General features: G+C 46.3%; 1 protein-coding gene across 2 annotated transcripts in view; it reads left to right on the top strand.

Annotated features, from left to right (window-relative positions):
• Positions 1-19917, top strand: part of sh3pxd2aa (SH3 and PX domains 2Aa) — a 122864-nt gene extending 102947 nt beyond the window's left edge. For both annotated transcript variants that reach the window (XM_030727946.1, XM_030727938.1), the window contains 6 exons: positions 1774-1857; positions 7026-7143; positions 9176-9573; positions 10093-10142; positions 10826-10945; positions 11316-19917. In XM_030727946.1, the coding sequence (XP_030583806.1) occupies positions 1774-1857; positions 7026-7143; positions 9176-9573; positions 10093-10142; positions 10826-10945; positions 11316-13328 (2783 nt within the window). In that variant the 3' untranslated portion in view covers positions 13329-19917. The remainder of the gene's footprint in view (positions 1-1773; positions 1858-7025; positions 7144-9175; positions 9574-10092; positions 10143-10825; positions 10946-11315) is intronic.
• The last annotated feature ends 1729 nt before the right edge of the window (positions 19918-21646 follow it).

Below are 21646 nucleotides of genomic sequence, written 5' to 3'. Positions count from 1 at the left end.
GCCGGTGTGTCAGGTATCAAATAAAACTTTCAGATATGTTTTTATTGCAGCTGCAAACCATTTTCAGGCTTCCGCGTTCAAAATGAACCGAACCTCGAATCAGTTCAGAAATGAGACTGAAATGAGGTTCTTGTTGCATAAATGCAAAAATTTATGCTAAACTGGTGCTTAAACCAGGTCCTTGTTGATATCTCGGTGCCTCGTTCATTCAGAATGAGTCTTCCTCAGCGCTGCACGATCTAAGCAGATACTACCGAACGTCCGTTTATGCCGACGACACTCCAGCTGGAGTCTTTGGCAGTGCATCAAGTATTCACCGGGTAATCCATGCTAGCAAGGTTGGTCTCGAAAGCCGGGCTGACTCTGTGCAGTGTTAATGCTAATGTCTGACATGTTAGCTCACAGTCAGACCAGCCGTGCTGCCAGAGACAAAACGCTGTCTTCAGCTCAGGTTGCTAATAGAAAGGTGCGCACAACATTTCTCCCTGATTCAGCAGAAGTTCTCCCTGCAACTTAATCCTGTTTCACAGAGAAACTCTGGGACATTTCCCAGCATTCCTCTTTCTCACATGTAGCACACACAGCAGGAAACATGTTCTCACGACTGGAAATATTCTGTTTGGAAGCAGAGCGTCAGCTGCACTGCTCGTACACTGTGGGACATCACACAGAGCTGACTGGCTGAACCATAGGTGCATAGTAACCATAGGCTCATAACAACCATAGTCATAGCCGCTGCAGTGTGTTTTTTTGGCATTTGAAGAGTGCTCAGCAGGAATACGACAGATGTGCGTCCGATGCAGCTTATTTCCGTCCTCTGCACAGCTTCTAGCATCACTGGATGCTGTCAGAATCAGATTCTTTCTGTTTGTGTCTGACTTCTGCCCCCCCGATGCCTGCTCTGTGTAGCTTCATATGGATTTTGTGAAAAATAGATGCAGCACTATTTTAAGCAATGTGGAGCAGAGATGCTCCTGAAATATGCTGCAGTGTTTGTTGTTGAGTTCTGCAGCCCTGTCAACCGCATTGGAGCCTGGATTTGACACCGGTGTGTTCCCAGGATTGGTGATTTGGGTGGGGCAGTGTTATCAGCTAGTGCTAGCAAACTGGGTTAACAAACTGCATCTACCCCCTGGGTTCACTGGTACCTGCTAATTACTGCTAACAGAGTAATTACTAGAAGAGCAGACGCTCAGAAACATGGAGGAAAGACTACAGCGTGCGGTAGGCCGCGGTGACGTTAGCTTTGATTGATGAAGAGTTGGAGAGGTAAATGAACAGCGTTACAGGAAGGTAGCTGTATGTGTGTATATATATATATATATATATATGTATATATATATATATATATGTATATGTATTAATTAATGTTGCTGCAGGGTTTTCTGTGCTTCCACCACAATGTTGTTGTTCCTGGGTCGAGCAAAATAGAATTACTTATCCTATTAAGTCCACAGACACAACACAATCAATTCGATCACCCAGCAGCGCAGCACACACACTCAGTTTTCCTCTGGTATGTTTGATGGCTGAAATGAATCCTCCAGGTGCCAGTTTGGACTTCGACCTCATGACTTTATGTGCAGAAGTGTTTGCAGCTACTAACATCACTCCTTTTTGACCTTTGTTAACTTTGCTAATATATGCTTCTTACACTAACATGTTTGCTTTCTCTTTTGGTTGCTGCTCCCTCCTCCTCCTCCTCCTCCTCCTCCTCCTCCTCCTCCTCCTCCTCCTCATCATCATCATCATCATCATCATCATCATCATCAGTTACTAAGAGACGCAAAGCCCACCTGAAGAGGCTGGACCGCCGCTGGACCCTCGGTGGTATCGTTAACCGCCAGCAGAGCAGAGGTGAACATGAAAACACACAAACCCACCCACAAATCCACAAGGACTCACTCTGAGTCATTCTCTCAGCAGCGCACACACGGACACGTGCACACAGGAACAGATCACATCAGAACCATCAGCTCAGATGTTCACGTACCAAGTACGTCACATTTCAGCTGCGTCTGAGCGTCTGTGACACCTGCAGCAGTTTGTCAGGGTAAATGTTTGCAGTGCTGACACTGATATGATGTTAGAGGTGACTTTGAAGACCCTTGAAGATAAATGCTGATACGTGCCTTAAACATTTAAGTGGACCTGTTACACTTTTCTCTGCTTTGTTGATGCTCGTGTTAAACACCATCAAACTCAGTATGAGGTCAGTGTTTGTACCTCTGAACAGCTTTTTTGCTCTTGGCTCAGTGTGATGATAATGATACGTTCATTAACTTGTATGTGCAGAGTTGTGGATGCTTGTCATGATTTAATTGTTATGCTGTTGTTATATTTAGAATTGTGTGGTGTCATTTTATCCTGTTTATTCTCTGCTGCTTTTCTGCCTCTCTGGGAACATCTCGTCCAGGTCGCTCTGAGAAAGAGATTTGAATCTCCTGCTTAAATGAAGGTTCCCCAATAATGTGGCACAGCTCTACCTGTGAGCGCTCTTCAGTTCTCACTGAGCAACTAAATAATTGGACTGCAATAAACAGATTGAGATGATAGTGTTTGGCACCCACAGCACAGACGCAGTAACTGTGACTGAATGTTGGATCAAAGTGTTGCTGCTTAATTAGATTCCTTAAAGTGCTGCTTTTAATTTTTGGATTCTTGTTGTTTTGTCGTCGTTTTTGCTTCAAAAACACAAGGGTCACACTTTTTCCAGCTGTCTGCCTCCACAGTCAGTCTGGGCTTCTAGTTCTAGGTATGGAGGTTAGTCCTGGACCTGAGAGCAAAAACTCGTTATCTTAATATAACCAGACTGAGCTGCTGTGCCCATGTTCTCCTGGACCAGCAGGCAGCAGGACAGTGATTAATGATTTATAGGGCAGACTCATGATAGAAGAGTTTAACTTGAATTAATGAGAGCTGTAGACGTCCTCGTCCACATGGTTAATCTGGCTGTAGTGCAGAGAAATGTGGTAGCAGGGGAACGATTCACATACAGCTCGTTATGAATTCAAAGGTGGGACCTCTTTGTCACCAGCCTCAGTGGCTAACACAGGAATGTGAATATGAAAGCACTGGAATCTACCCGGATGAGGCCTGAGCAGCAGCTGGTCGGCCGTGTCTGCAGGAATACTGCTTAACTATAGGTCCACCTCCCAGAGCACTGACGCCGAGTGAGCCAATGGAAAGTGTGAAAGTGGGGCAGCAGCCCACTCTGCAGACTGGTTTTAATCACAGAGACCTCTGCCTCTGGAGTGTGCATGAGTCACTCGGCTAGCTGTCGCCACCAGAGAATGAGGGCGCGAGGCTCCGTGTTCTGTGATTCCAGCTCTCACTTTCTGTCATACCCTCGCTTCTTACTGTTACTGCTCAGAGCTGCGGCTTCAGCTTTCTTCTGTACACTGTGATGGTTTCACACTCTTGAACCTGCTGTCTGTAAAATGTTTCTGAATAGTGAAACTGCTTTCCAAGGCTGGAGGACCAGTCAGGTAAAGCAGGTCTGCAAACCCCGGTAAGGACATACTGTGAGACACGAGGTTTGTGTTGGAAGGTTGTTGCTGAATACGCGTAACTAACGAGGCTTCATCGTCCGCTTCTCTTATCCACACCTGTGCAGGTCGTACCATCCCGTCAGTGGCAGTGTGAGGCTACACACCTTGTGCACACTGGGCTTAGGCATGCACCAGCAAAATACTGACTGTCATGATGTGGGTTGGGGTACTGATATGAATCATCTCCTTGTGTTTGGTTTTTGTTGACACAAATCAAACCTGGGCTGCTACCACAAAGGAGAGAGACAGCGTACAGTTACAGACAGCTGCAGGAATGGGGTGGCTAATGGGGGGCTAGCAGCTCCTTTTTGGCCTTTGGTGGATTAGCAGCCACGGCATCCATTCTGTCAGTGTTCGTACACCAATCAGCTTCATGCAAAACATAACACAAACATCAGGGCGTGAACACGGCGCCTGTGGGGCAGCAGGTCCTCAGTGTCCTTACTCACAGGTTCAGACTGAACGTTTTCATGTTGCTGTCCTCACTAGTCCATGGCTGAACTGCTCCTCAGTAAACTCAATATTCATATTTTATAAGTACAGTGTGTGTACAGGGTGGCACAGTGGTCAACACTGTTGACTTACAGCAAGAAGGTGCTGCGTTCAAATCCACCGGGCTCAGTGGCTGTTGTTTGCATGTTCTCCATATCTCATACAAGGTCTTGAATAATCAGGCACCATCTTATCTCAAAGACCTCATAGTACCATATCACCCCAACAGAGCACTTCTCTCTCAGACTGCTGGCTTACTTGTGGTTCTAGGATACTTAAGAGTAGAATGGGAGGCAGAGCCTTCAGCTTTCAGGCGCCTCTTCTGTGGAACCAGCTTCCAGCTTGGATTCGGGAGACAGACACCCTCTCTATTTTTAAGATTAGGCTTAAAACTTTCCTTTATGATCAAGCTTATAGTTAGGGCTGGATCAGGTGACCCTGAACCCTCCCTTAGTTATGCTGCTATAGGCCTAGGCTGCTGGGGGGTTCCCATGATGCACTGTTTCTTTTCAGTTACCTCTTTCTACTCTGTTTATACTCCACTCTGTATTTAATCATTAGTTATTATTCATCTCTGTCTCTCTCCCCCCTCTCAGCAGATGACCCCCCCTCCCTGAGCCTGGTTCTGCTGGAGGTTTCTTCCTGTTAAAGGGAGTTTTTCCTTCCCACTGTCACCAAGTGCTGCTCATAGGGGGTCGTTTTGACTGTTGGGTTTTCTCTGTGTTATTGTAGGGTCTTTACCCACAATATAAAGCACCTTGAGGTGCCTGATGTTGTGATTTGGTGCTGTATGAATTGGATGGAACTTAAATATAGAAAACAAACAGTTTGATTTTCTTTAGGATGTTTTATTTCAGAGGTCCGTGATCTCATCCCTGCTGGATTTTGAATCGTCCAAAAATCTGAGCAGTGATTCAACAATGTTAAACTGCAGAAATGTTTCTGATCTGTTCTTGTAACAGATTTAGCAGCTGAGGCAGAAACGCAGCCACACTGATGAAGCCCCACGTGAGGTCACAGAGGACTTGAGAGAAACTGAGGACAGACGAGTTTCACATGGCAGCGAGTGCTCCTGGCTGCGCTGCAAACAAGCTAAAGACTCTTGGACCAGTCGCTCTTTTTCCACCATTAAAAATAGTCTCACCATAAAGCGACCGCTCACCATGTCAGGCTTCAGTTCTGGTGGCTGTTCCAGCTTTTTCATTCACCACTTGACTTTGTGACCATCACTGAGTGTCAGTGTGATGTCCGGTCTCTATATGCTGCCAGCTGCTTTTGTTTAAGCTGTGCTTCAGCCAGGCTGGGCTCAAACAGCCCTGTGAGCAGGTGGGGGCTTCTTCTGAGCTGCCTGGTGCACCACATGGTTTGGGTCTGCTGCCAGGAGTTAATACGAGCTTCAGAAAAGTGTCAGATTTTGTCTTGAAAGTTCCTTTTATGATAAGAAATTTCAGTCATTCCACCTTCCTCACATCACTGTCGTCTCCACTCCCCCCACCCCGCTGCTCTGTGAATGGAGGCACCGCTGTCCCTGGCTGATAATACATTGCTGAGCTGGTGACAAGAACTGGGTGTGTGAGGTTTTACAGCTCCGTGCAGACACTTCAGATAGAGTTTGATTTAGTAGCGCTGGTAAAGGACAAAAACAAAGACAGATCACCAAAGATTTATGTTCTCCCAGGATGCAATTTGCTAATGGAAGAACAGCGTCGTATACTCTCAGGACCAATTTGCTGACACAGCCTTCATCGGCTTTTATGCTTTGAGTAAGAGACCTTGACTCAAATTAAATTACAGCACATCTCCTCGTGTTGATTCATCCTGACACAAAGCCAGGTCAGGGTGTCTCGACCTCCCGGGGGGGTGTTGATCAGCTGCTGACAGCAGAGTGACCTCGGCCGGGGTCTCTGAGGTTTATCGGTCTGCGTTTTCCTCGAGCGTCATCGTTTGCAGCGGCTCCTTAATCTGATTTATAGAGTCCTGCTGACCGCCCACTGCACCCCACAGCCTGCAGCGACACGTGAACTCAGAGATGGACGGCTCATGAACATCAAGCGTAGATACAATTCATAGATGATTAATTTATTCTTTCATCTTTTCTTCCAGTCATCAGGGAATTAGAAACAGCAACATGCTGTGCACGTTAACACGGTGTATCCATAACAGCGTTTATGGAGATGCTCCAGATCTGACTGGAAGCTCCTCTGTTGTTGTTCTGTCCATCTGCAAGCACTCACCCAGCACCTCCACCTCCACACCCAGCGTTTGCTGCGAGTGCAGATTCAGGTTCAGAGATTCCACTTTGTTCCACTTTAATGAACCGGAGACTTTATAAACACTCGAACTCCTTCAGTTTCAAAGGGAGTGCTAACGAGGTGGTCCAGAGTGAAGCAGAGGGGCTCCTCTGGTGTTTTTGTCAGAGTTTTGTTGTAGTGAAACACTTTCCTGTAATTATCAGCACCGTGAGCCACTTCACAGCATCGTACGCTCAGCGGCCGCCTGAAAGCTTCACCTTCAGCCACCGCGAGCAGCTGCTTCTCCTGCACACGATTCAGTGTAAGAAAAACTAAAGGACAGGAGTGCTGCTTCCACATAATCAACACTGTATTTATAAAAACTAAACTCTACAGGAGGAGCTCTCTTAGCTGCTCCGTTCATCCCTGCAGGTGAAGCTGAAGGTGCTGCAGTGACAGGCAGGAGTGGGTTTGGACGCGTGCACACAAACCTGAGATATTAGCCCTCGCTCTGTCCTCTTCAGTTGCCTTCTCCAAACTCTTAAACTGCTTCACTGCAGGGTCGTAGAAAGGCCCGTGACCCAAATGAGGCCAAGCATGAAGATGTTCAGCCAGTAGAGGGCGCTGTTTGACATTAATGTGGAGGACAAAGGGGAGAGGACTGTGTTTGTGTGGAAATGCTGGGTAACTCTGTTTAATGATCACATTTCACTCACTGTTTCCTGTTTGTCTTCACTCCTTCCCCCTCCAGAGGAGAAATATGTGACGATACAGCCGTATGCCAGTCAAGGAAAAGATGAGGTGAGCTTTGAGAAAGGGGTCACCGTGGAGGTCATCCAGAAGAACCTGGAGGGCTGGTGGTACATCAGGTGGGTAAAGCTGCCGAACGCGCACGTTTCAGCTGAATCAGAAAAAAGGAGCGTTTCAAAGTGAGACTGCTGCTCGCGGTGGCAGCTATCAGGGAAACGGTTTCCTGCGGCGTGATGGTGTCGAGGAGAAAGCATTAACATATGGTGCCCTCAGAGCTGGCTGTGTGTCTGCACATGTGTGTTGTTTACTGAGCCAGTGTGTATTTCCCCCGGGGCCTTCACTGCACAGCTGATTACTGTCACACGACACCAACATGTACACAAACGTAGGTGCAGAGCTCCCGTTGGCTGCTGTGATATTTGTCATGTGTGGCTCATATGTACACACCAACTGTTTTTCTAACAGCTTGTTTGCTCGTTGGCACTCCCGCAGTGCATAACGAGTCATTTTCAAGCACGGTGTCCAACAGCAAATAATCCTGCAGACGCACGTCTGAGTCACGCTGCTCTCAGTGGGTCCTTCTTTAAGCATGAGGCTCTGGTAGTTGTGGGGACTCCTTGCGGTCACAGTCGGGAGTCATGAAACAGAGAACAGGGACCAATCACGTCTCTTGTGGCCCGGGGAAATGACTCAGAGTTTCATTTGGAGCATCACTTATTGTTTCACAAAGCGCTCTAAAATGACTCGTTTAGCATAACAATGACTGTTTAAACGTGGGAAGCAGCGTCTCTTTGCATCTATTATGCATTCTGTTTACTTGCCTTTGGCTATCACATCACTAGAATTAAAACTGTGGTTTTATTGCAACATGCAGGATCTGACTTGGTGTATTTTGATGCATATTTAAACACAAGAAAGTGTGAAATTTTATTTATTATTAGGTATAGTTCATAATGCCACTACTGCACAGTAGCTGTTAAAATGGTTCTCCAGTGCAGGCTATGGGTGCATTAAACCTCTGCTGCAGCACAGTCATTACTCAAATCACACATTTTATCTCAGTGCATTAAAATGTGCTAAATGAAGCTGCCTTACTGCACTCATTATTACTGCTGTTACTACAATACAAGTACAGATATTTAATTTGATTGAAACATCTACGACACGTATAATATTTACAGATGTATATTTGCAGGCTCGCCATTAGCAAGGCCATCACGGTGCAGGCATTCAGTCACTCTACCCACACAACACACAACTAAATGCATCGTTGTTGGGAGCAGGTGAGGCACGGAGAGGGAAGACCGGGATACGGATCCAGCTGGAGTTGAAATCGTCCAGAGAGGGAGGAGAGAGACGGACGTCACACCCACACACAACAACAGGGAAAGGATATCTGCCACGAATGTTAACAAATAACGTACTCGTGATCTCAGAAGTTAGTCGACATGAATCCACTGCCAAACGCACAAACTTAATGGTTCAGTATGAATTAGTTTAAATAGCAGCAGTTCTTTATGCTGTAACGACGGCCCGCTCCCATGTGAGCAGCGGTGGGAAGGAAGGGCTCCCTTTCAGCAGGATGAGACCTTCGGCAGAACCAGGATCAGGATCCACAGCAGCCGGGTGGGGAATCGAGGGGAAAATAACACCCAGACCTGAGATTGCACCGTGGCACAGTGGATCAATGCTGGGCACGCTAAAGGGGGTCTAACACTGCTGGGGTGGGTCCACACCAGCCACAGTGCCCATCAACATGTCAGTGGGCACATACAAAGCAGTGCCAGCTTCACCCCACCGGATGGTAAAGAGGGTGAAAATCACACAACTACACTGAATGTCACATCACTGGGTAGATTCTCCAGGTCCTCCAAAGGCATTTCTCACAGGCACAGCAGCTCTACACAATCAGGTTGTCTTTAACCTGCCACACAACAGGTCAGAATAGTGCAGGCAGAGTCACAAAGACTCAGTGGGCTTCATGCGCTCCATCCAGAGCATCTTTACCTAAAACAGCAGAGATCTCACCTGTGCACATGGGACGTTTCACCTGCTCCTCCTGACATTGTTTGGAGTTTATGTGTAATTGAATTTAATGCTGAAAACCACAGAACATATTAAACATTTTGTCTTTATATGTTTGGGCCACAGATATTTAGGGAAAGAGGGCTGGGCCCCAGCCTCCTACTTGAAGAAAATTAAGGAGGATTTCTCCCCACGTAAGAAGACCCTGACGGGCCCCGTGGAGATCATCGGAAACATCATGGAGATCAGCAACCTGCTGCAGAAGAAGTCTGTTAGCGAGAAGGACATCCAGACAGACGGAGAGGGCAGCACCACACCGGAGCGCCACATCTCCAAGAGCGAGATCAGCCTGCCCATGCCCTCTGAGATCAACGCGGCGACCGGCCGCAGGCTGAGCGCCGGCCGTGACACCAACAGCCCGTGTCTGGGAATAGCAGCGAGCGCTGCCCTGAGTGAGAATAAAGCGAGAGGCGAGCCGGGGTCCCCAGCTGTGGCCAGGGTGGCGCCACACAGAGTGGAAATTGGTGAGAATTTGTTGTGTGTAAGGATGTGAGTTACCTGTGCGTAGATGAGCTGCAGCTGAGGCGGATCAGGTTCCTTTGAAGGAAGCATTAAGATGTGCCCTTTTCCATTTGTTTAGGGTTTGATGCTGTGGGTAAGTTACATGGTTGCCGTGTCTAACAGCGGTGCCGGTGAAATCTTGTTAACATAAACTCTGTCATCCTAACCTGCTGAGATCTGATGTGGGGATTTCAAATGTTTCAGCCTCAGCTTTCTCTCGGCTCCGCCCCCTGCATCCTTTAGGATGAGCCCGTTAACATGAACAGCAAAACAAGGCAAACAAAACAACTACACAACAATCATGGCAGTTCACAACCCAGCAAATAACGACTCTGCAGAAAAAAAGAAACTTCAGTCTTTGTTCATGTCACTGTGGGTGCGAGCCGAGTAGATCCAGCTTTGGGTCCTGTGGAATTTCTGTAATCATAATAATCATCTCGCACGTCTGATCGTGTTAATAAAATGTTACTGTTTTTAATCAGGGTCTCCCAATCTGCGGCAAAAACCTCCCCCGAGACGGGACGCCAACCTGGTAAGTCTCCGGATGAGCTGCTGCTCGCTAACAGCGGCTGTTAGCTTCTCCTGTGTGTTCAGCAGAAGCGTGGCAGCATCGCTGAAGTGCAGGATTAATACCAATAAATAAGATAAAAACAAAAATCAATCTAATTGGCTCTCAGACTGTGCAGGAGTAGAATAGAATAGAATGCCTTTATTGTCATTATACAGGATGTACAATGAGATTGGAGGGCCACTCCTGTTCAGTGCCATGCAACAGAAAATCAAACTCTCTAAAATAAAAATATTATAATCTAGTATAATCAAGAAATATACAGAAAATAAACAATGTATAAAATATACAAAAAATAGAATGTATAAAAATATATACATACATTGGTGCATCTGTACATTGTAAGAAAAGTAAATAAGTGTATACATATAAAAATGAAGATGATGAATATTGCACTAGTGAATGAATACTGGATATTACACAATATAGGAATGTTAGATATTGTTCAGTATGAATAAACTGAACAATATCTAACATTCCTATAGTTGCATAGCAACCATTAAGGCACATTTATACATCAGTACAATCTGTTACTGTATCTGCACACACTCACTCTCATATTTGTAGATTATCATTGTATGCATCACGTTTTATATCTTAGTCACATGCAGGGTGACTGAATGCTTCTCTCCCTGTTTGCTTTACAGGGTTTCCAGTTACCCAAGCCACCAGAGCCCCCTGCTGTGGAAGCAGAGTATTACACTATAGCAGATTTCCAGTCCTCAATCTCTGATGGCATCAGTTTCCGTGGAGGACAAAAGGCTGATGTAAGAGACCAGAACTACAGTGCTGTCGCTCAGATGAGACGGGGCCTATTGAATATGTATGCGAGCTGAGTGCTCCCCTGATAGGCAGGAAAGCTGAGGCACGAGAGACGACCTTGGGATTTTTAATGTGAAAGTGATGATGTAGACAGAATTCACTGTGCAGGGATTCGGGATGAAGATAACAGAGATTCCTTCAGGAATTTTAATTAGGTTATGCTGAGCTGATTCTTACAGACTGCAGTAATGAATGTATTAAATAATGAGCTTTAATTTTATTACTCTGTTCTGTTATTGAATTAACTCAGTATATAAGAAATTTGACATATATTTAATTATTTATTTCAGTAACTCTTCACTCCTTGTTGTGCAGGTAATAGAGAAGAATCCCGGAGGCTGGTGGTACGTGCAGATTGGAGAGACGGAGGGCTGGGCCCCCTGCTCCTACATCGACAAGCGCAAAAAGCCCAACCTCAGCCGTAGGTCCAGCACGCTGACCCGCCCCAAAGTCCCTCCCCCAGCTCCACCTGTCAAAAAACACGAATCTGAGGAGGTTCCACCTCCTGCTAACTCTTCTTCCAAAGCCACGGAGACGCCCAGCAGGCCTGTGTACGAAGAGCCTGAATATGATGTGCCTGCAGTTGGATGCGACGGTGAGCCTGAACCTGACTCTCTGAAGGACGAGCGCTCCCTCGACGTAAAGATCAACAGTGTGGTTGGCGACAAGTACAGCAGCTCCCCTCCTTCCTGCAAGGCCTCCCCTCCTGTCTGCAAGGCGTCTCCTGTCTTCACCCATCGAAGAACCTCCTTCAGGTCTGTAGAGGAGGTTGCTAAGGAGGAGTGTATCTACGAGAATGATGGCTTCAGACCAAGCAGTGGCATTGAAGGAGCCTTAAATAAAGGTTCCAGTGAGCCCAGCTCCCCACGGAGCTACCATTCCTCCACAGTCCCGAGAAAACCCTCTGGATCTTCTCCTTTACCTGGCAGACCCATGAAAACCATGACACCAGAGATGAGTCGGAGAAGCCAGACCCTGGGCAGACACATAGATATCAGCTTCAGGTCCCAGGATAACAGCCCCCACTCATCATCAGATGAACTGAGCAGAGGCCCTAAGAAAGGCCCTGTCTTCAACCGGGATGTGGAGCAGAGAATAGGCCAGAGTCCCTCCACCAGGCCCAAGCCTTCCGTCAGACCCAAGCCCCTTCTGACCAAATCAGAGCCCCAGAGTCCTGAGAGGATGGACATCACCTCTCTGAGACGGCAGCTGAGGCCTACTAATCAGTTCAGACATAGCCTCAAACCATCTCGTGGGGAGGACTCTGAAACGGCTTCTATTATATCTTCAGAGGACTCGATGTGTTCGCGCAGTACCTCGGATCTCTCTTCTGTTTACTCCAAAGGAAGCCGTGGTGACTCGGACGTGGAAGGCCCCACTCTCTACCGTTCAGTGGATGCCTATAAGAAGGTCCAGGACTCTGAGATCAGTTTTCCAGCTGGAGCTGAGGTCGAGGTTTTGGAGAAACAGGAGAGTGGTTGGTGGTACATCCGTTGGGGCTCTGAAGAAGGCTGGGCTCCCTCATACTACCTGGAACCTGTTAGACAAGTGGGCGATGCGGGTGGGTTAGATGGACATGGGAGCGGTGGGAGTAAGTCCAACAGCCTGGAGAAAAATGAGCAGCATGTTTTGGCCCTCAATAACATAAATATTCAGGGCCTGGCCCAGCAGCATCACGGCTTGAGGAGGAGCTCTCCACCGATTCCTTCCAAGCCTCCCGGTGGCTTCTCTAAACCATCCGGGATGGTTAATGGAGGCGTAAGGATGAGGAACGGGGTACGCCAGGTGGCGGTGAGGCCTCAGTCTGTATTTGTCACCACGACGCAGCCAGCCAAGGACACACACTACACGACCGGGTCCTTGAGAAGAAATGAGTCACTTGGCAGGAGTGATCACTACGGTTCTGGTTCTGCAACTCTTGGAGTTCGCCGAAATGCCTCATTCAGCACCGTGCGGCCACATGTAGTTGTTGAAAGCCAAACGAGGCCCGCTGAACGCTCTAGTCTGGGGTCTTCGGGGAGCGCGTTCAGCACAAGCAATGTCCAAGATGCCCTGAGCAGAGTTAACCAACGCAACGGCATCCCCGTGTCGACGGTCAGACCCAAGCCCTTGGAGAAGAGCCAGCTGATCCACAACAACCTCGGCAGGGATGTGTATGTGTCCATTGCTGATTACCGTGGCGATGAGGAGACAATGGGTTTCACTGAGGGAACCTGTCTGGAGGTGTTGGAGAGAAACCCCAACGGATGGTGGTACTGCCAGGTGCAGGACAGCCTGGTTCCCCGCAAAGGCTGGGTCCCCTCCAACTACCTGGAGCGGAAAAAATAAAAGCAACCCTACACCCATTCCCCACCCTTTCCCCCTTCCTGCCCCATGTGGTGCCTCCAAAGGCTCGGGCAGCATCACTTCTCGAGAATGTTACCCGCAATCTCCCTTAAGCAATATGTCCTTGAAAATTTACATATAGTCAGACTGTGTGTAAAAAGAAAGATGTTTTAATCTGATGAAGGAGGACACTTTTAGTGCTGGTTTACTAAAATTTATACGAGAGGAGCGTGAAGATTTTAAATATTTTGCCTGCGAAGGAGAGACAGAAACATGGAATTGGCCACGTTTGAGCGGGATGCTGTTCCTGATGTGTAAAATGGTGTAATTGGGAGCGATGACCTCTTTTAAAAGAGGTCTGCATACGTCATCCAGAAGCTGAGGAGGGTTGTGGCTGTCCTCATCCTGCCCATCACTGACTACGATGGCCAATAAGTGCCTTTTGTATTTGATCACCTGAACACAGGTCCTAAACGGTGGATGGCAAACCGGTAAATCAACCAAATCTTTATAGAGTGCCATAGTCCTACGAACACCACCGTGAGTGTTTTCATGACCAGTTCAGAGCTCGAAGGTCAAAGTTTTGATCTGGACTGCTCTAATTGGTCCGACGCACAGATTAAAGAAAGCAAACATGACTTAAGGACTCACGAGTCATCAAAGAAAGACGATAATGAAATCTCATCATCATCTTCAGTTGGATTGTTTCTGTTACAGTGTCTCGTGTTAATACGAGTCTTCCTTAGAGAAGTATTTCTGCTCTCTTGTGACATCTGGTTTCCCCGACAGCCTCAGTTGGAAGCTCCTTGCTGACATGACCCAGGCAGATAAGCAGCTTCTGTAAATTGGAATCATTTCTATCATCAATCCCACAGGAATATTTTTCCTGGCTGTAGCCAACAAATTTATTTAAAAAAAAATAAAAACAAACAAAAAAATAAACCTGTGAAACTTGAAAAATAGTCAGTTTCCTGGAAAATGAAAGGAACAATGAAACCTCATATGTGATAACCTCAAAGTAAAAAAAAAAATCACTTAACGATGTTTTTAGCTCCAGGAATAAATGATTGTGTATATTTTGTTTATATGCATGTAATAATGCAGCTGTTGCAGCGATAAATTGCATACTGGAAATGTGGTGAAATAATTGAATCCCAGGGATTTATCTGAACGGCGTATTGGCCAAAATGTGATCAGACCAAAGAGGGATGTCACTTCATTGGCAGTTTCTGTGATTTTACCGTTTATTTATGGTACAGATGGTTTCACGTATTCACCAAAATGCCTAAAACGAGGTTTCTAAGCTCACCTTTTCTATCAGTATCTGGAAGCACTTGATATTTAATGGAGCCATTCAAAGTTAACAGTTAATATCAGATATTGCTGTGCAGTATTGGGGTTTAAACAGAGGCTGGAATAGATATTTTATTATTAGCAACCATTTAAAATATCACATTAGAAATAATCAAGAAGTCAAATTTAAAAATTCTACCGGCTGATGTTCAAGACTGCTGAAATACATTTTCTAATGAACACTAACGTCTCATTATGTTTCTGCTGGACAGTATCATAGTAACAAAGTGCAGCACCTGCTAGATCGCAGTTATCTATTTGAACAAAAGCAAACTTGTTTCTGTGATCGCACAGCGACAATAACGAGGAGCGAAGTGTTTCTGCTTTGTGAGTTAGTGCACTTTAAGAACTGTTTTTATGGTGCATTAATGCAAAGATGCAGTAAATACTCAGCATATTATTTATTCAAGATTTTTTTGTAATTATTTAATAATGAGCTTCAATCAAACAAGAGGATGAAGCGTTCTTCTCACTGGCAGTTCATTTGGTCGAATTGGAGAAACAGAGCCCTCTTGTGGGAATTAAAGGTACTGCGGCGCCAGCCTTCCTGCCTCAGTGCAGAAACTAATGCACTGCTGGTCAGTGAGTCTCCCAAAAACTGTACAGGAAGTTCAGCTTTTATAAATCTTAGTGCAGCTAAAAATGTTTTATAGCATATTTGTTTCGTATTGGGAAATAATTTATTTTGGGGGAAATTGTCTTTTTTTTTTTTCTCTATGCTGTGTGCTGCAACTTTAGCAAATCACGGGCACTTCCTTCATCTTTATTGTGCTTTACATAATGCCTGATAAAAGCATATTTATTATGAATAGTTTCATATATTTTCACCATTTGAAAAGCACCATTTTCCCCCCATTCTAACAGAGAGCATCATTTATTTGACGAGCATAATAAACTCAGTGATGTATGGCCCTATAACCCAATAATAGTTAGGATGTTGACAGGCCCCATCCTTTGAGACGAAGGCATTATGTAAATGTGTCGAATCACTTAACATTTCGCTCCAGCACATATTATTATTGTTATTATTGCATATGGCTTTGTTTGATTGAGCTGAACTTGTTCTGTGTCGAGTCTAAATTTAGCCGTGTAGCATCTTTATTCATGCTTTTACTTCGTTTTGGTTATTAACTCTTTTTCTGATCAAATTCTGAAATGCACCCGTGAGGAAATGTGCAATAGATTAAAAAAAGGAAAAAAATACAAGACAGAAACACTTCACGCTTCAGCGAAAGGAGAAATCTCAGAGGTCTAACTGCGTGAACAATGCCATTAAGCCTGCTGGGAGTGGATCTTCCTGGTCAAACTGCCGGTTAGCATCATCTCCAGCGTGTCATGTTCAGAGAGCAGATGTGAGGTCCTAACAGCACCCGAAGGTTCATTGGACCAAAGCAGTGACGCCTCGTTACGTCTGATGTGATGAGCTAGCAGAGGACGCTCCTCCTGGCCCACATCAGCGGTGGACAGTGATTTGTGAAAGGCCGAAGTCCGCTGACCCGTCCTGTGGTGACATTACAGCCATCTGGGATCTTCTTCACAGACGAGGAGTCGCGGGCCCATCGTCGGGGGCCTCGGCGGCCCCTCTCAGCTGTCACGTTTGTGCCTGAATGGAATTCTTTGATTGTTTCTGTGCTGTTGTTTTCTTCTGTTTGCTTTCCCTCTGGACCGTGTCCTCTCCCACCTACACGGATGCCTCTTTTGACATTTACCCCCACCGCTGTCAGACCGAGTCAGGCTTTTCCGTCAGCGATCGCTGCAGCGAAGGTGACCTTTGGGACCGCCGGCTGGCAAAGCGACGTCGCCATGAGAGTCTCTGCGGTAAACAAACCCCGGGAGAGGAGTGCTCCTTCAGGCCGTTTCACTTCAATCCATCAACTTCCAGCATAAACACCAAAAATAGAAAATGCTCGTTTTTTCTCTTTGCTGCGGCTCAGCAGAGAGGAGATGCTACAGGTGACTGCGTGATTGTGCTGTTGTAAAGGCCAGGACACCGTGAGGGGCTGCTGCCCGTGAATCCTTCACTTTAAATCATTTCTAGTTAAACTCCACTTTCATGGAAAAATGTGCATTATGGGAAATCCCCTCATTCACTTTGCTGCTGAGAGTTTAACGCAGAGGCTGAAACCACGACCGTGAATCTGTCCGCGCTCACGGGACTGTTGGAGCTGTGCAGCGTGACGGGCGCTGCAGAGGTTCCCGCTGATCGGGAACGTTACAGCTGGAAGCTCGTTCTGAACGGCGTGAGGAGCAGGAACAATTTCACTGCATCCACTTTCTGCACTGCTGCCCTCGCTCATCGGTGGAGGTTTGTTTACGCCATTTAAAAAAAATGAGTTAGCTCGGCCAATCAGGAAGCTCCGTGAATGTACGTCACTTCCTTGTCACCTGGAAGCAGGAGGAGGAAGGCATCAGCTGTCCAACATGAAAACATTGATCCCTGTTATGCAGCTGTGATTTACTAGAAGGCATCAAAGCTCACAGACACTTTGCTCCACGCTGCTAGCTTAAGTGCGAGGGCGTTGGCGACATCATCTTCCAGGTAACAAGGAAATTACCTCTTTCACAGAGCCTCGTGATTGGCAGAGCTGACTCCAAATTTAGTTTCTGGTTTCCAGAAGTATCCCTAATTAATAATAATAAAAAAAACATATTAAAGGATTAGGTCACTTTGTAGGGGAGGGGGGTGTTAGCAGAGTATGAAAACATGTTTATTTGGTATATTATTTAAATACATTATTATTTAAAGTTTAATACGTCTGATCTAATGAGGGTAAATGAAGAAAAAAAAGTAAGCGTAAACATTCAGAGATTAACGTTTCTCAGTGGGTCAGAAACCTGCTGTAGGTCCACTTCCTGTTTCTCACTTCCTGTAAAGCATGAAGGGAAACAGCGGCGCGCAGGCTGAGCGGTCTCACTCGTTCCATTAACTTTCAGCAGCAAAGTGAAGAAACTTATTTTAATCTTTGAGTTTGAGTTTTGCTCTTTAATCACAGCCTGGCAGCGTAGTTATTGCCTTCCACCTGCACAGCTGGACAGGTGTGCCAGCAGTGTTCGTGCCGATCGGGAGTCCTGCAGGAAATGTGGGAGTTTTCCATCATCTTCCCGGAGAGACGGCTCCGCTTCTCTGTCCTATTTTAACAAATGGACGGGGCCTCTCGGGCGTGAAGCGCCGCCGGCTTTTTGTTTGTCGTGTTACCTCCATCTCTCCTTCCTCGACACAGCCGGGCCGCTGACATCATAAAGATACCTGAGAGGAGTCGTGTGTGTGTGTGTGTGTGTGTAGATGGATTGTTTGCAGGTGTGCTGGAGAAAAGAGAAGTTGGAGGTCATGGTGTGGGTTTGCAGGAGCAGGATGCAGGCACACAGATCAGAGATGAGGCGACAGCAGCTCCGCTTTGATCGGAGGGAGATGAAAAATAATGTCTTCCAACAGGAAGCCCATTTTATCAAACTCCCTCTAACCACCTTTCTAAAAGCTCGCACCTAACGAGCTCAGAGCTGCGACTGCTCATTACATCAAATGTGTTTTAATTGCACCACTTGAAGTTTCTGAAGCCGCTTCGAGAGAAACTGAAAGTCAGGGAGAGACAAATGAGTTGCTGGTGCAGCAGCTTCTCTCAGCCTCCCTGAGATCCCACCTCTGATTTTAGCTCCTTTTGCTGCCGCTGCCTTCAGATCTCATGTAGCCCTGAGGGTGTGAGAGCTGAGCCACTGGTTGGAAAAAAGTTTTTTTTTTTTTTTTTAGAGTAAGACAAAAAGGGTTCAGATGGTGGATTCTTTGCCTATCTTTGAAACATTTCTTTGTCTTCTTGTGGTTTTGTTGAGGAAAATAATTGAATGTTGCAAAAAGGGAGACGCAGGATTTGAAGGGTTTGTTCCCGTCTAATGAAACACCTTTAAGCTGTAAATGAAAGACATCAAATGAGGGCTTCTGAAGTCAGAGCTGAACAGAGTGATTGTGGAGGTAACGAAGGCGGCAGTTTGATGGCAGGAGGGTAGGTTTGATCGGGAAGTTTTAGTAAGTGAGTGGGAGCAGGTGAGATCTATTTACCGGGATGCTTTTGTAGGTTTTTAATTAATGTCTAGTTTTTGTTTTGAGTGTGAGAAAGAGCCAGGGATGCTGCGGGCTGTTTCTCGAGCAGCTGGGTGAAATAAAATGCTGTGAATTAGGAAATGCAGATTATTTATGTCATTCTGAAAACTTCCTCATGCCGTCACGGTTGTTTGAGATGCCAGCAGGCATCAGTAGAAGCTGTCTCGGCGCTCCGGAGGAGGAGGAGGAGGCTGTGTCGAGGAACGAGCACGCCGCTGTGCCTCTGCGGCACTTTCTTCGTCTCTGTTTGAATCCCCGTTTCTAATTAGCACAACAGTGTGTCTTAATTAACCTTAGCCAGTCTGACAATATTCCAGCGCTAATAGCTTCCCAATAAAGAACGCTGCGGCTGCCGCCTTCCTGTGCGGGAGCCTCCCAGCTGGTCCCGGCTCAGGCGGTGAGCTGTCAGAGGTGATGGATGCTGAGTGACAGCTGAAGTGGTTTCATGGGAAAGGTGGCGCCTGTTCTTAAACTCAACGTTGCATTTATAGAATAGGATTTGTCACCAGCCTGCTGTGGAAAGCAGTGTGCCAAAAAAGAAAGCCCACGTCGAGCTCGTGATCACTTAATTCTGACAAAAACTGATCTGTGACCAGCAAATCAGCCACACTAACAACCACAGTAACACTGCAGGCCTCGAGCTGGACCAAAGGAGGTGCTGTTCTTTCATTTTCTCTCATGTTTTTATGCTGCTGGTTTAAATCTGAAGTGCGTGGCTTTTGTCTCCCCCTTCTGGCAGTGAGAGTCATTGCCAGAAGGAGAACCTGCTGACAGACTTAAAGGTCATTTTTGTCATTGTCCTCTTCAAAATGTAACTGAATCTTTCACCACCAGGGGGCAGCATTTTAACAGCAAGTGTGTTGAGATGCTTTCAGGTGTGTGCTGCTCTTTAATTGTTGGTAATGACCTTTTATTACTCTGTTCCTGTTAACTTACCTGGTCACATAAGGGTTACACTGCACCACCCTGAGGTACAAATTGGTATTACACATTCTATCCATTGCTTTGGCTAATTTCAGGTTTTACATTTAACCCCTTAACTGGCAGCAAATAAAATCACCTGAAACAACTACATAACACCCTCTGGTTATTATTGGCTCTGAACAACCCATTTCATAGCCTATTAATCGGCTGCGTCTGGTCCGCGGGCCGAATGAAGTGCATTTATATGGCAGGCTAGACCCGCCCATTTTGACTGACACCTCATTCGGCCAATCATGTTAAGAAATGGGTTTCCCAGAGCCAATAATACTCAGAGGGCGTCACGTAGCTTTGTCAGGTGATTTGGTGCAGCCAGTTACATGATTGGCCGAATGACGTGTCAATAAAAATGGGAGGGTCTAGCCTGCCATATAAAAGGGACTACAAACGGCCCGTCAGCGGGCCCTTGCCAGTTAAGGGGCTACTCTACTCACAGAAATTTACATCAGCTGTCTTTAATGAGTATGCTGTGAGCGCTGTAAAGGTCAAAGTCATGCACTGCAGCTTTAAACCGCGCAGACTCCTTGTTTTCAAAAGATGTGCCATGAAGAGGCAAACGTTCACGTATTCCAGTGACGAATAGTGGCGATGTCCCTCCATCCCAGTCTGTTCCACACATCTCCCACCGATTTCTGCTCTGCTATGGAATAAATCAAAAGCAAACACGGTCCAGAGTCCTTCCTGATTGGAGATCTTCTGCACGCGTGCATTCCTTTTGAAAACGGGACATTTTCTTATCTGTGGTCTCATTTTGACGAGTCTTGTTCCTTTTTTTGTATCTTGTACATGTTTACATTGTATCTCGCATTGCCCAAAAGAGAAACAATATTAAATGTATTATCTTTGTTGTTTTAAACGCCTCCTGTTTGTTTGTCTCACGCGTTTCCACAGATAAACAGCAGCAGACCCCCCCCCCCCCCCCCCCCCGGGATCCATGTTGATAGTTTGTGACAGTAATATTACAGATTGAGACATTTATCTCTATTCGCCTTATTGTGTGGGCCAGATTTAGTGAGTTTAGATGTGCAGGAGCAGAACAATGCAGCTGGTTATATATAGCGAGGCATGAGTTATGAGGGGAAAGTGTGAGGAGGTTGAGAGCGATGAATGAAGACGAACGAGCTCTCACAGCCTCAGTTCCCCACTAAAGAGCAGAGAGACAGTTTTTTTTGTCGTCCTGTATCCAAACGTGTGTGCAGAGATTTATCACTTCTGTCTGAAGGGATGTGAAATATATGCAGCACCACAAATCTGCACCTCTTAAAGGAAAACACGGCTTTTCAGGAGGAAGCGGCAGGTCGGCCTGGCATTCACTAACAGGAAATACAGACATGGGGACCAAAGGTCAGAGCTCTGCCTTCATAAATGATTGATCATTTTCAGCTGGTACTTTCTAACGAGCTGGAGTACCTCCCCCTGCCTACTCCAAACTCTGTATATAAAAGATGGCCATAGCTTCCAGGTCTGAGCGTCAAGCCTTAAACCTGCATTAACCCTGCATTCTTTCTAATGACCACCAGAGGGCGAGTCCTGGCTGCAAAAAGAAGTCCGATTGTGTGTAAGTCTCACTCGATCGATGAACTCGGCAGGCGTTCATGGTCTCAGTCACTGGTTTGAGGTCTGAATAAACTAAATTATGGTCCCAGTTTGAGTTAAAAAAAAAGATAAAGTAGGCTCTGATTTCAGGGGGTGGGGCCTGTCTTGTGACTGCTGTCTGACCCTGGTCGCTGGTGTCTCAGATCCACCCCTCACCTCTTTACCCCCTTTTTGGGTAAAAAGCTTTTTGGAGCAGAGCAGCGAGCTGGAGGTTTCTGCTTACAAATGTTTTATATATAAAGCTGCTGCTGTCGCCTCACATGTGAAGCTTTCCACACAGTTGTGTGTCTGTGCATTG

Source organism: Archocentrus centrarchus, chromosome 1 (genome assembly GCF_007364275.1).
Source record: "Archocentrus centrarchus isolate MPI-CPG fArcCen1 chromosome 1, fArcCen1, whole genome shotgun sequence".
NCBI lineage: Eukaryota > Metazoa > Chordata > Actinopteri > Cichliformes > Cichlidae > Archocentrus > Archocentrus centrarchus.
This window is presented reverse-complemented; position numbering and strand designations above follow the sequence as displayed.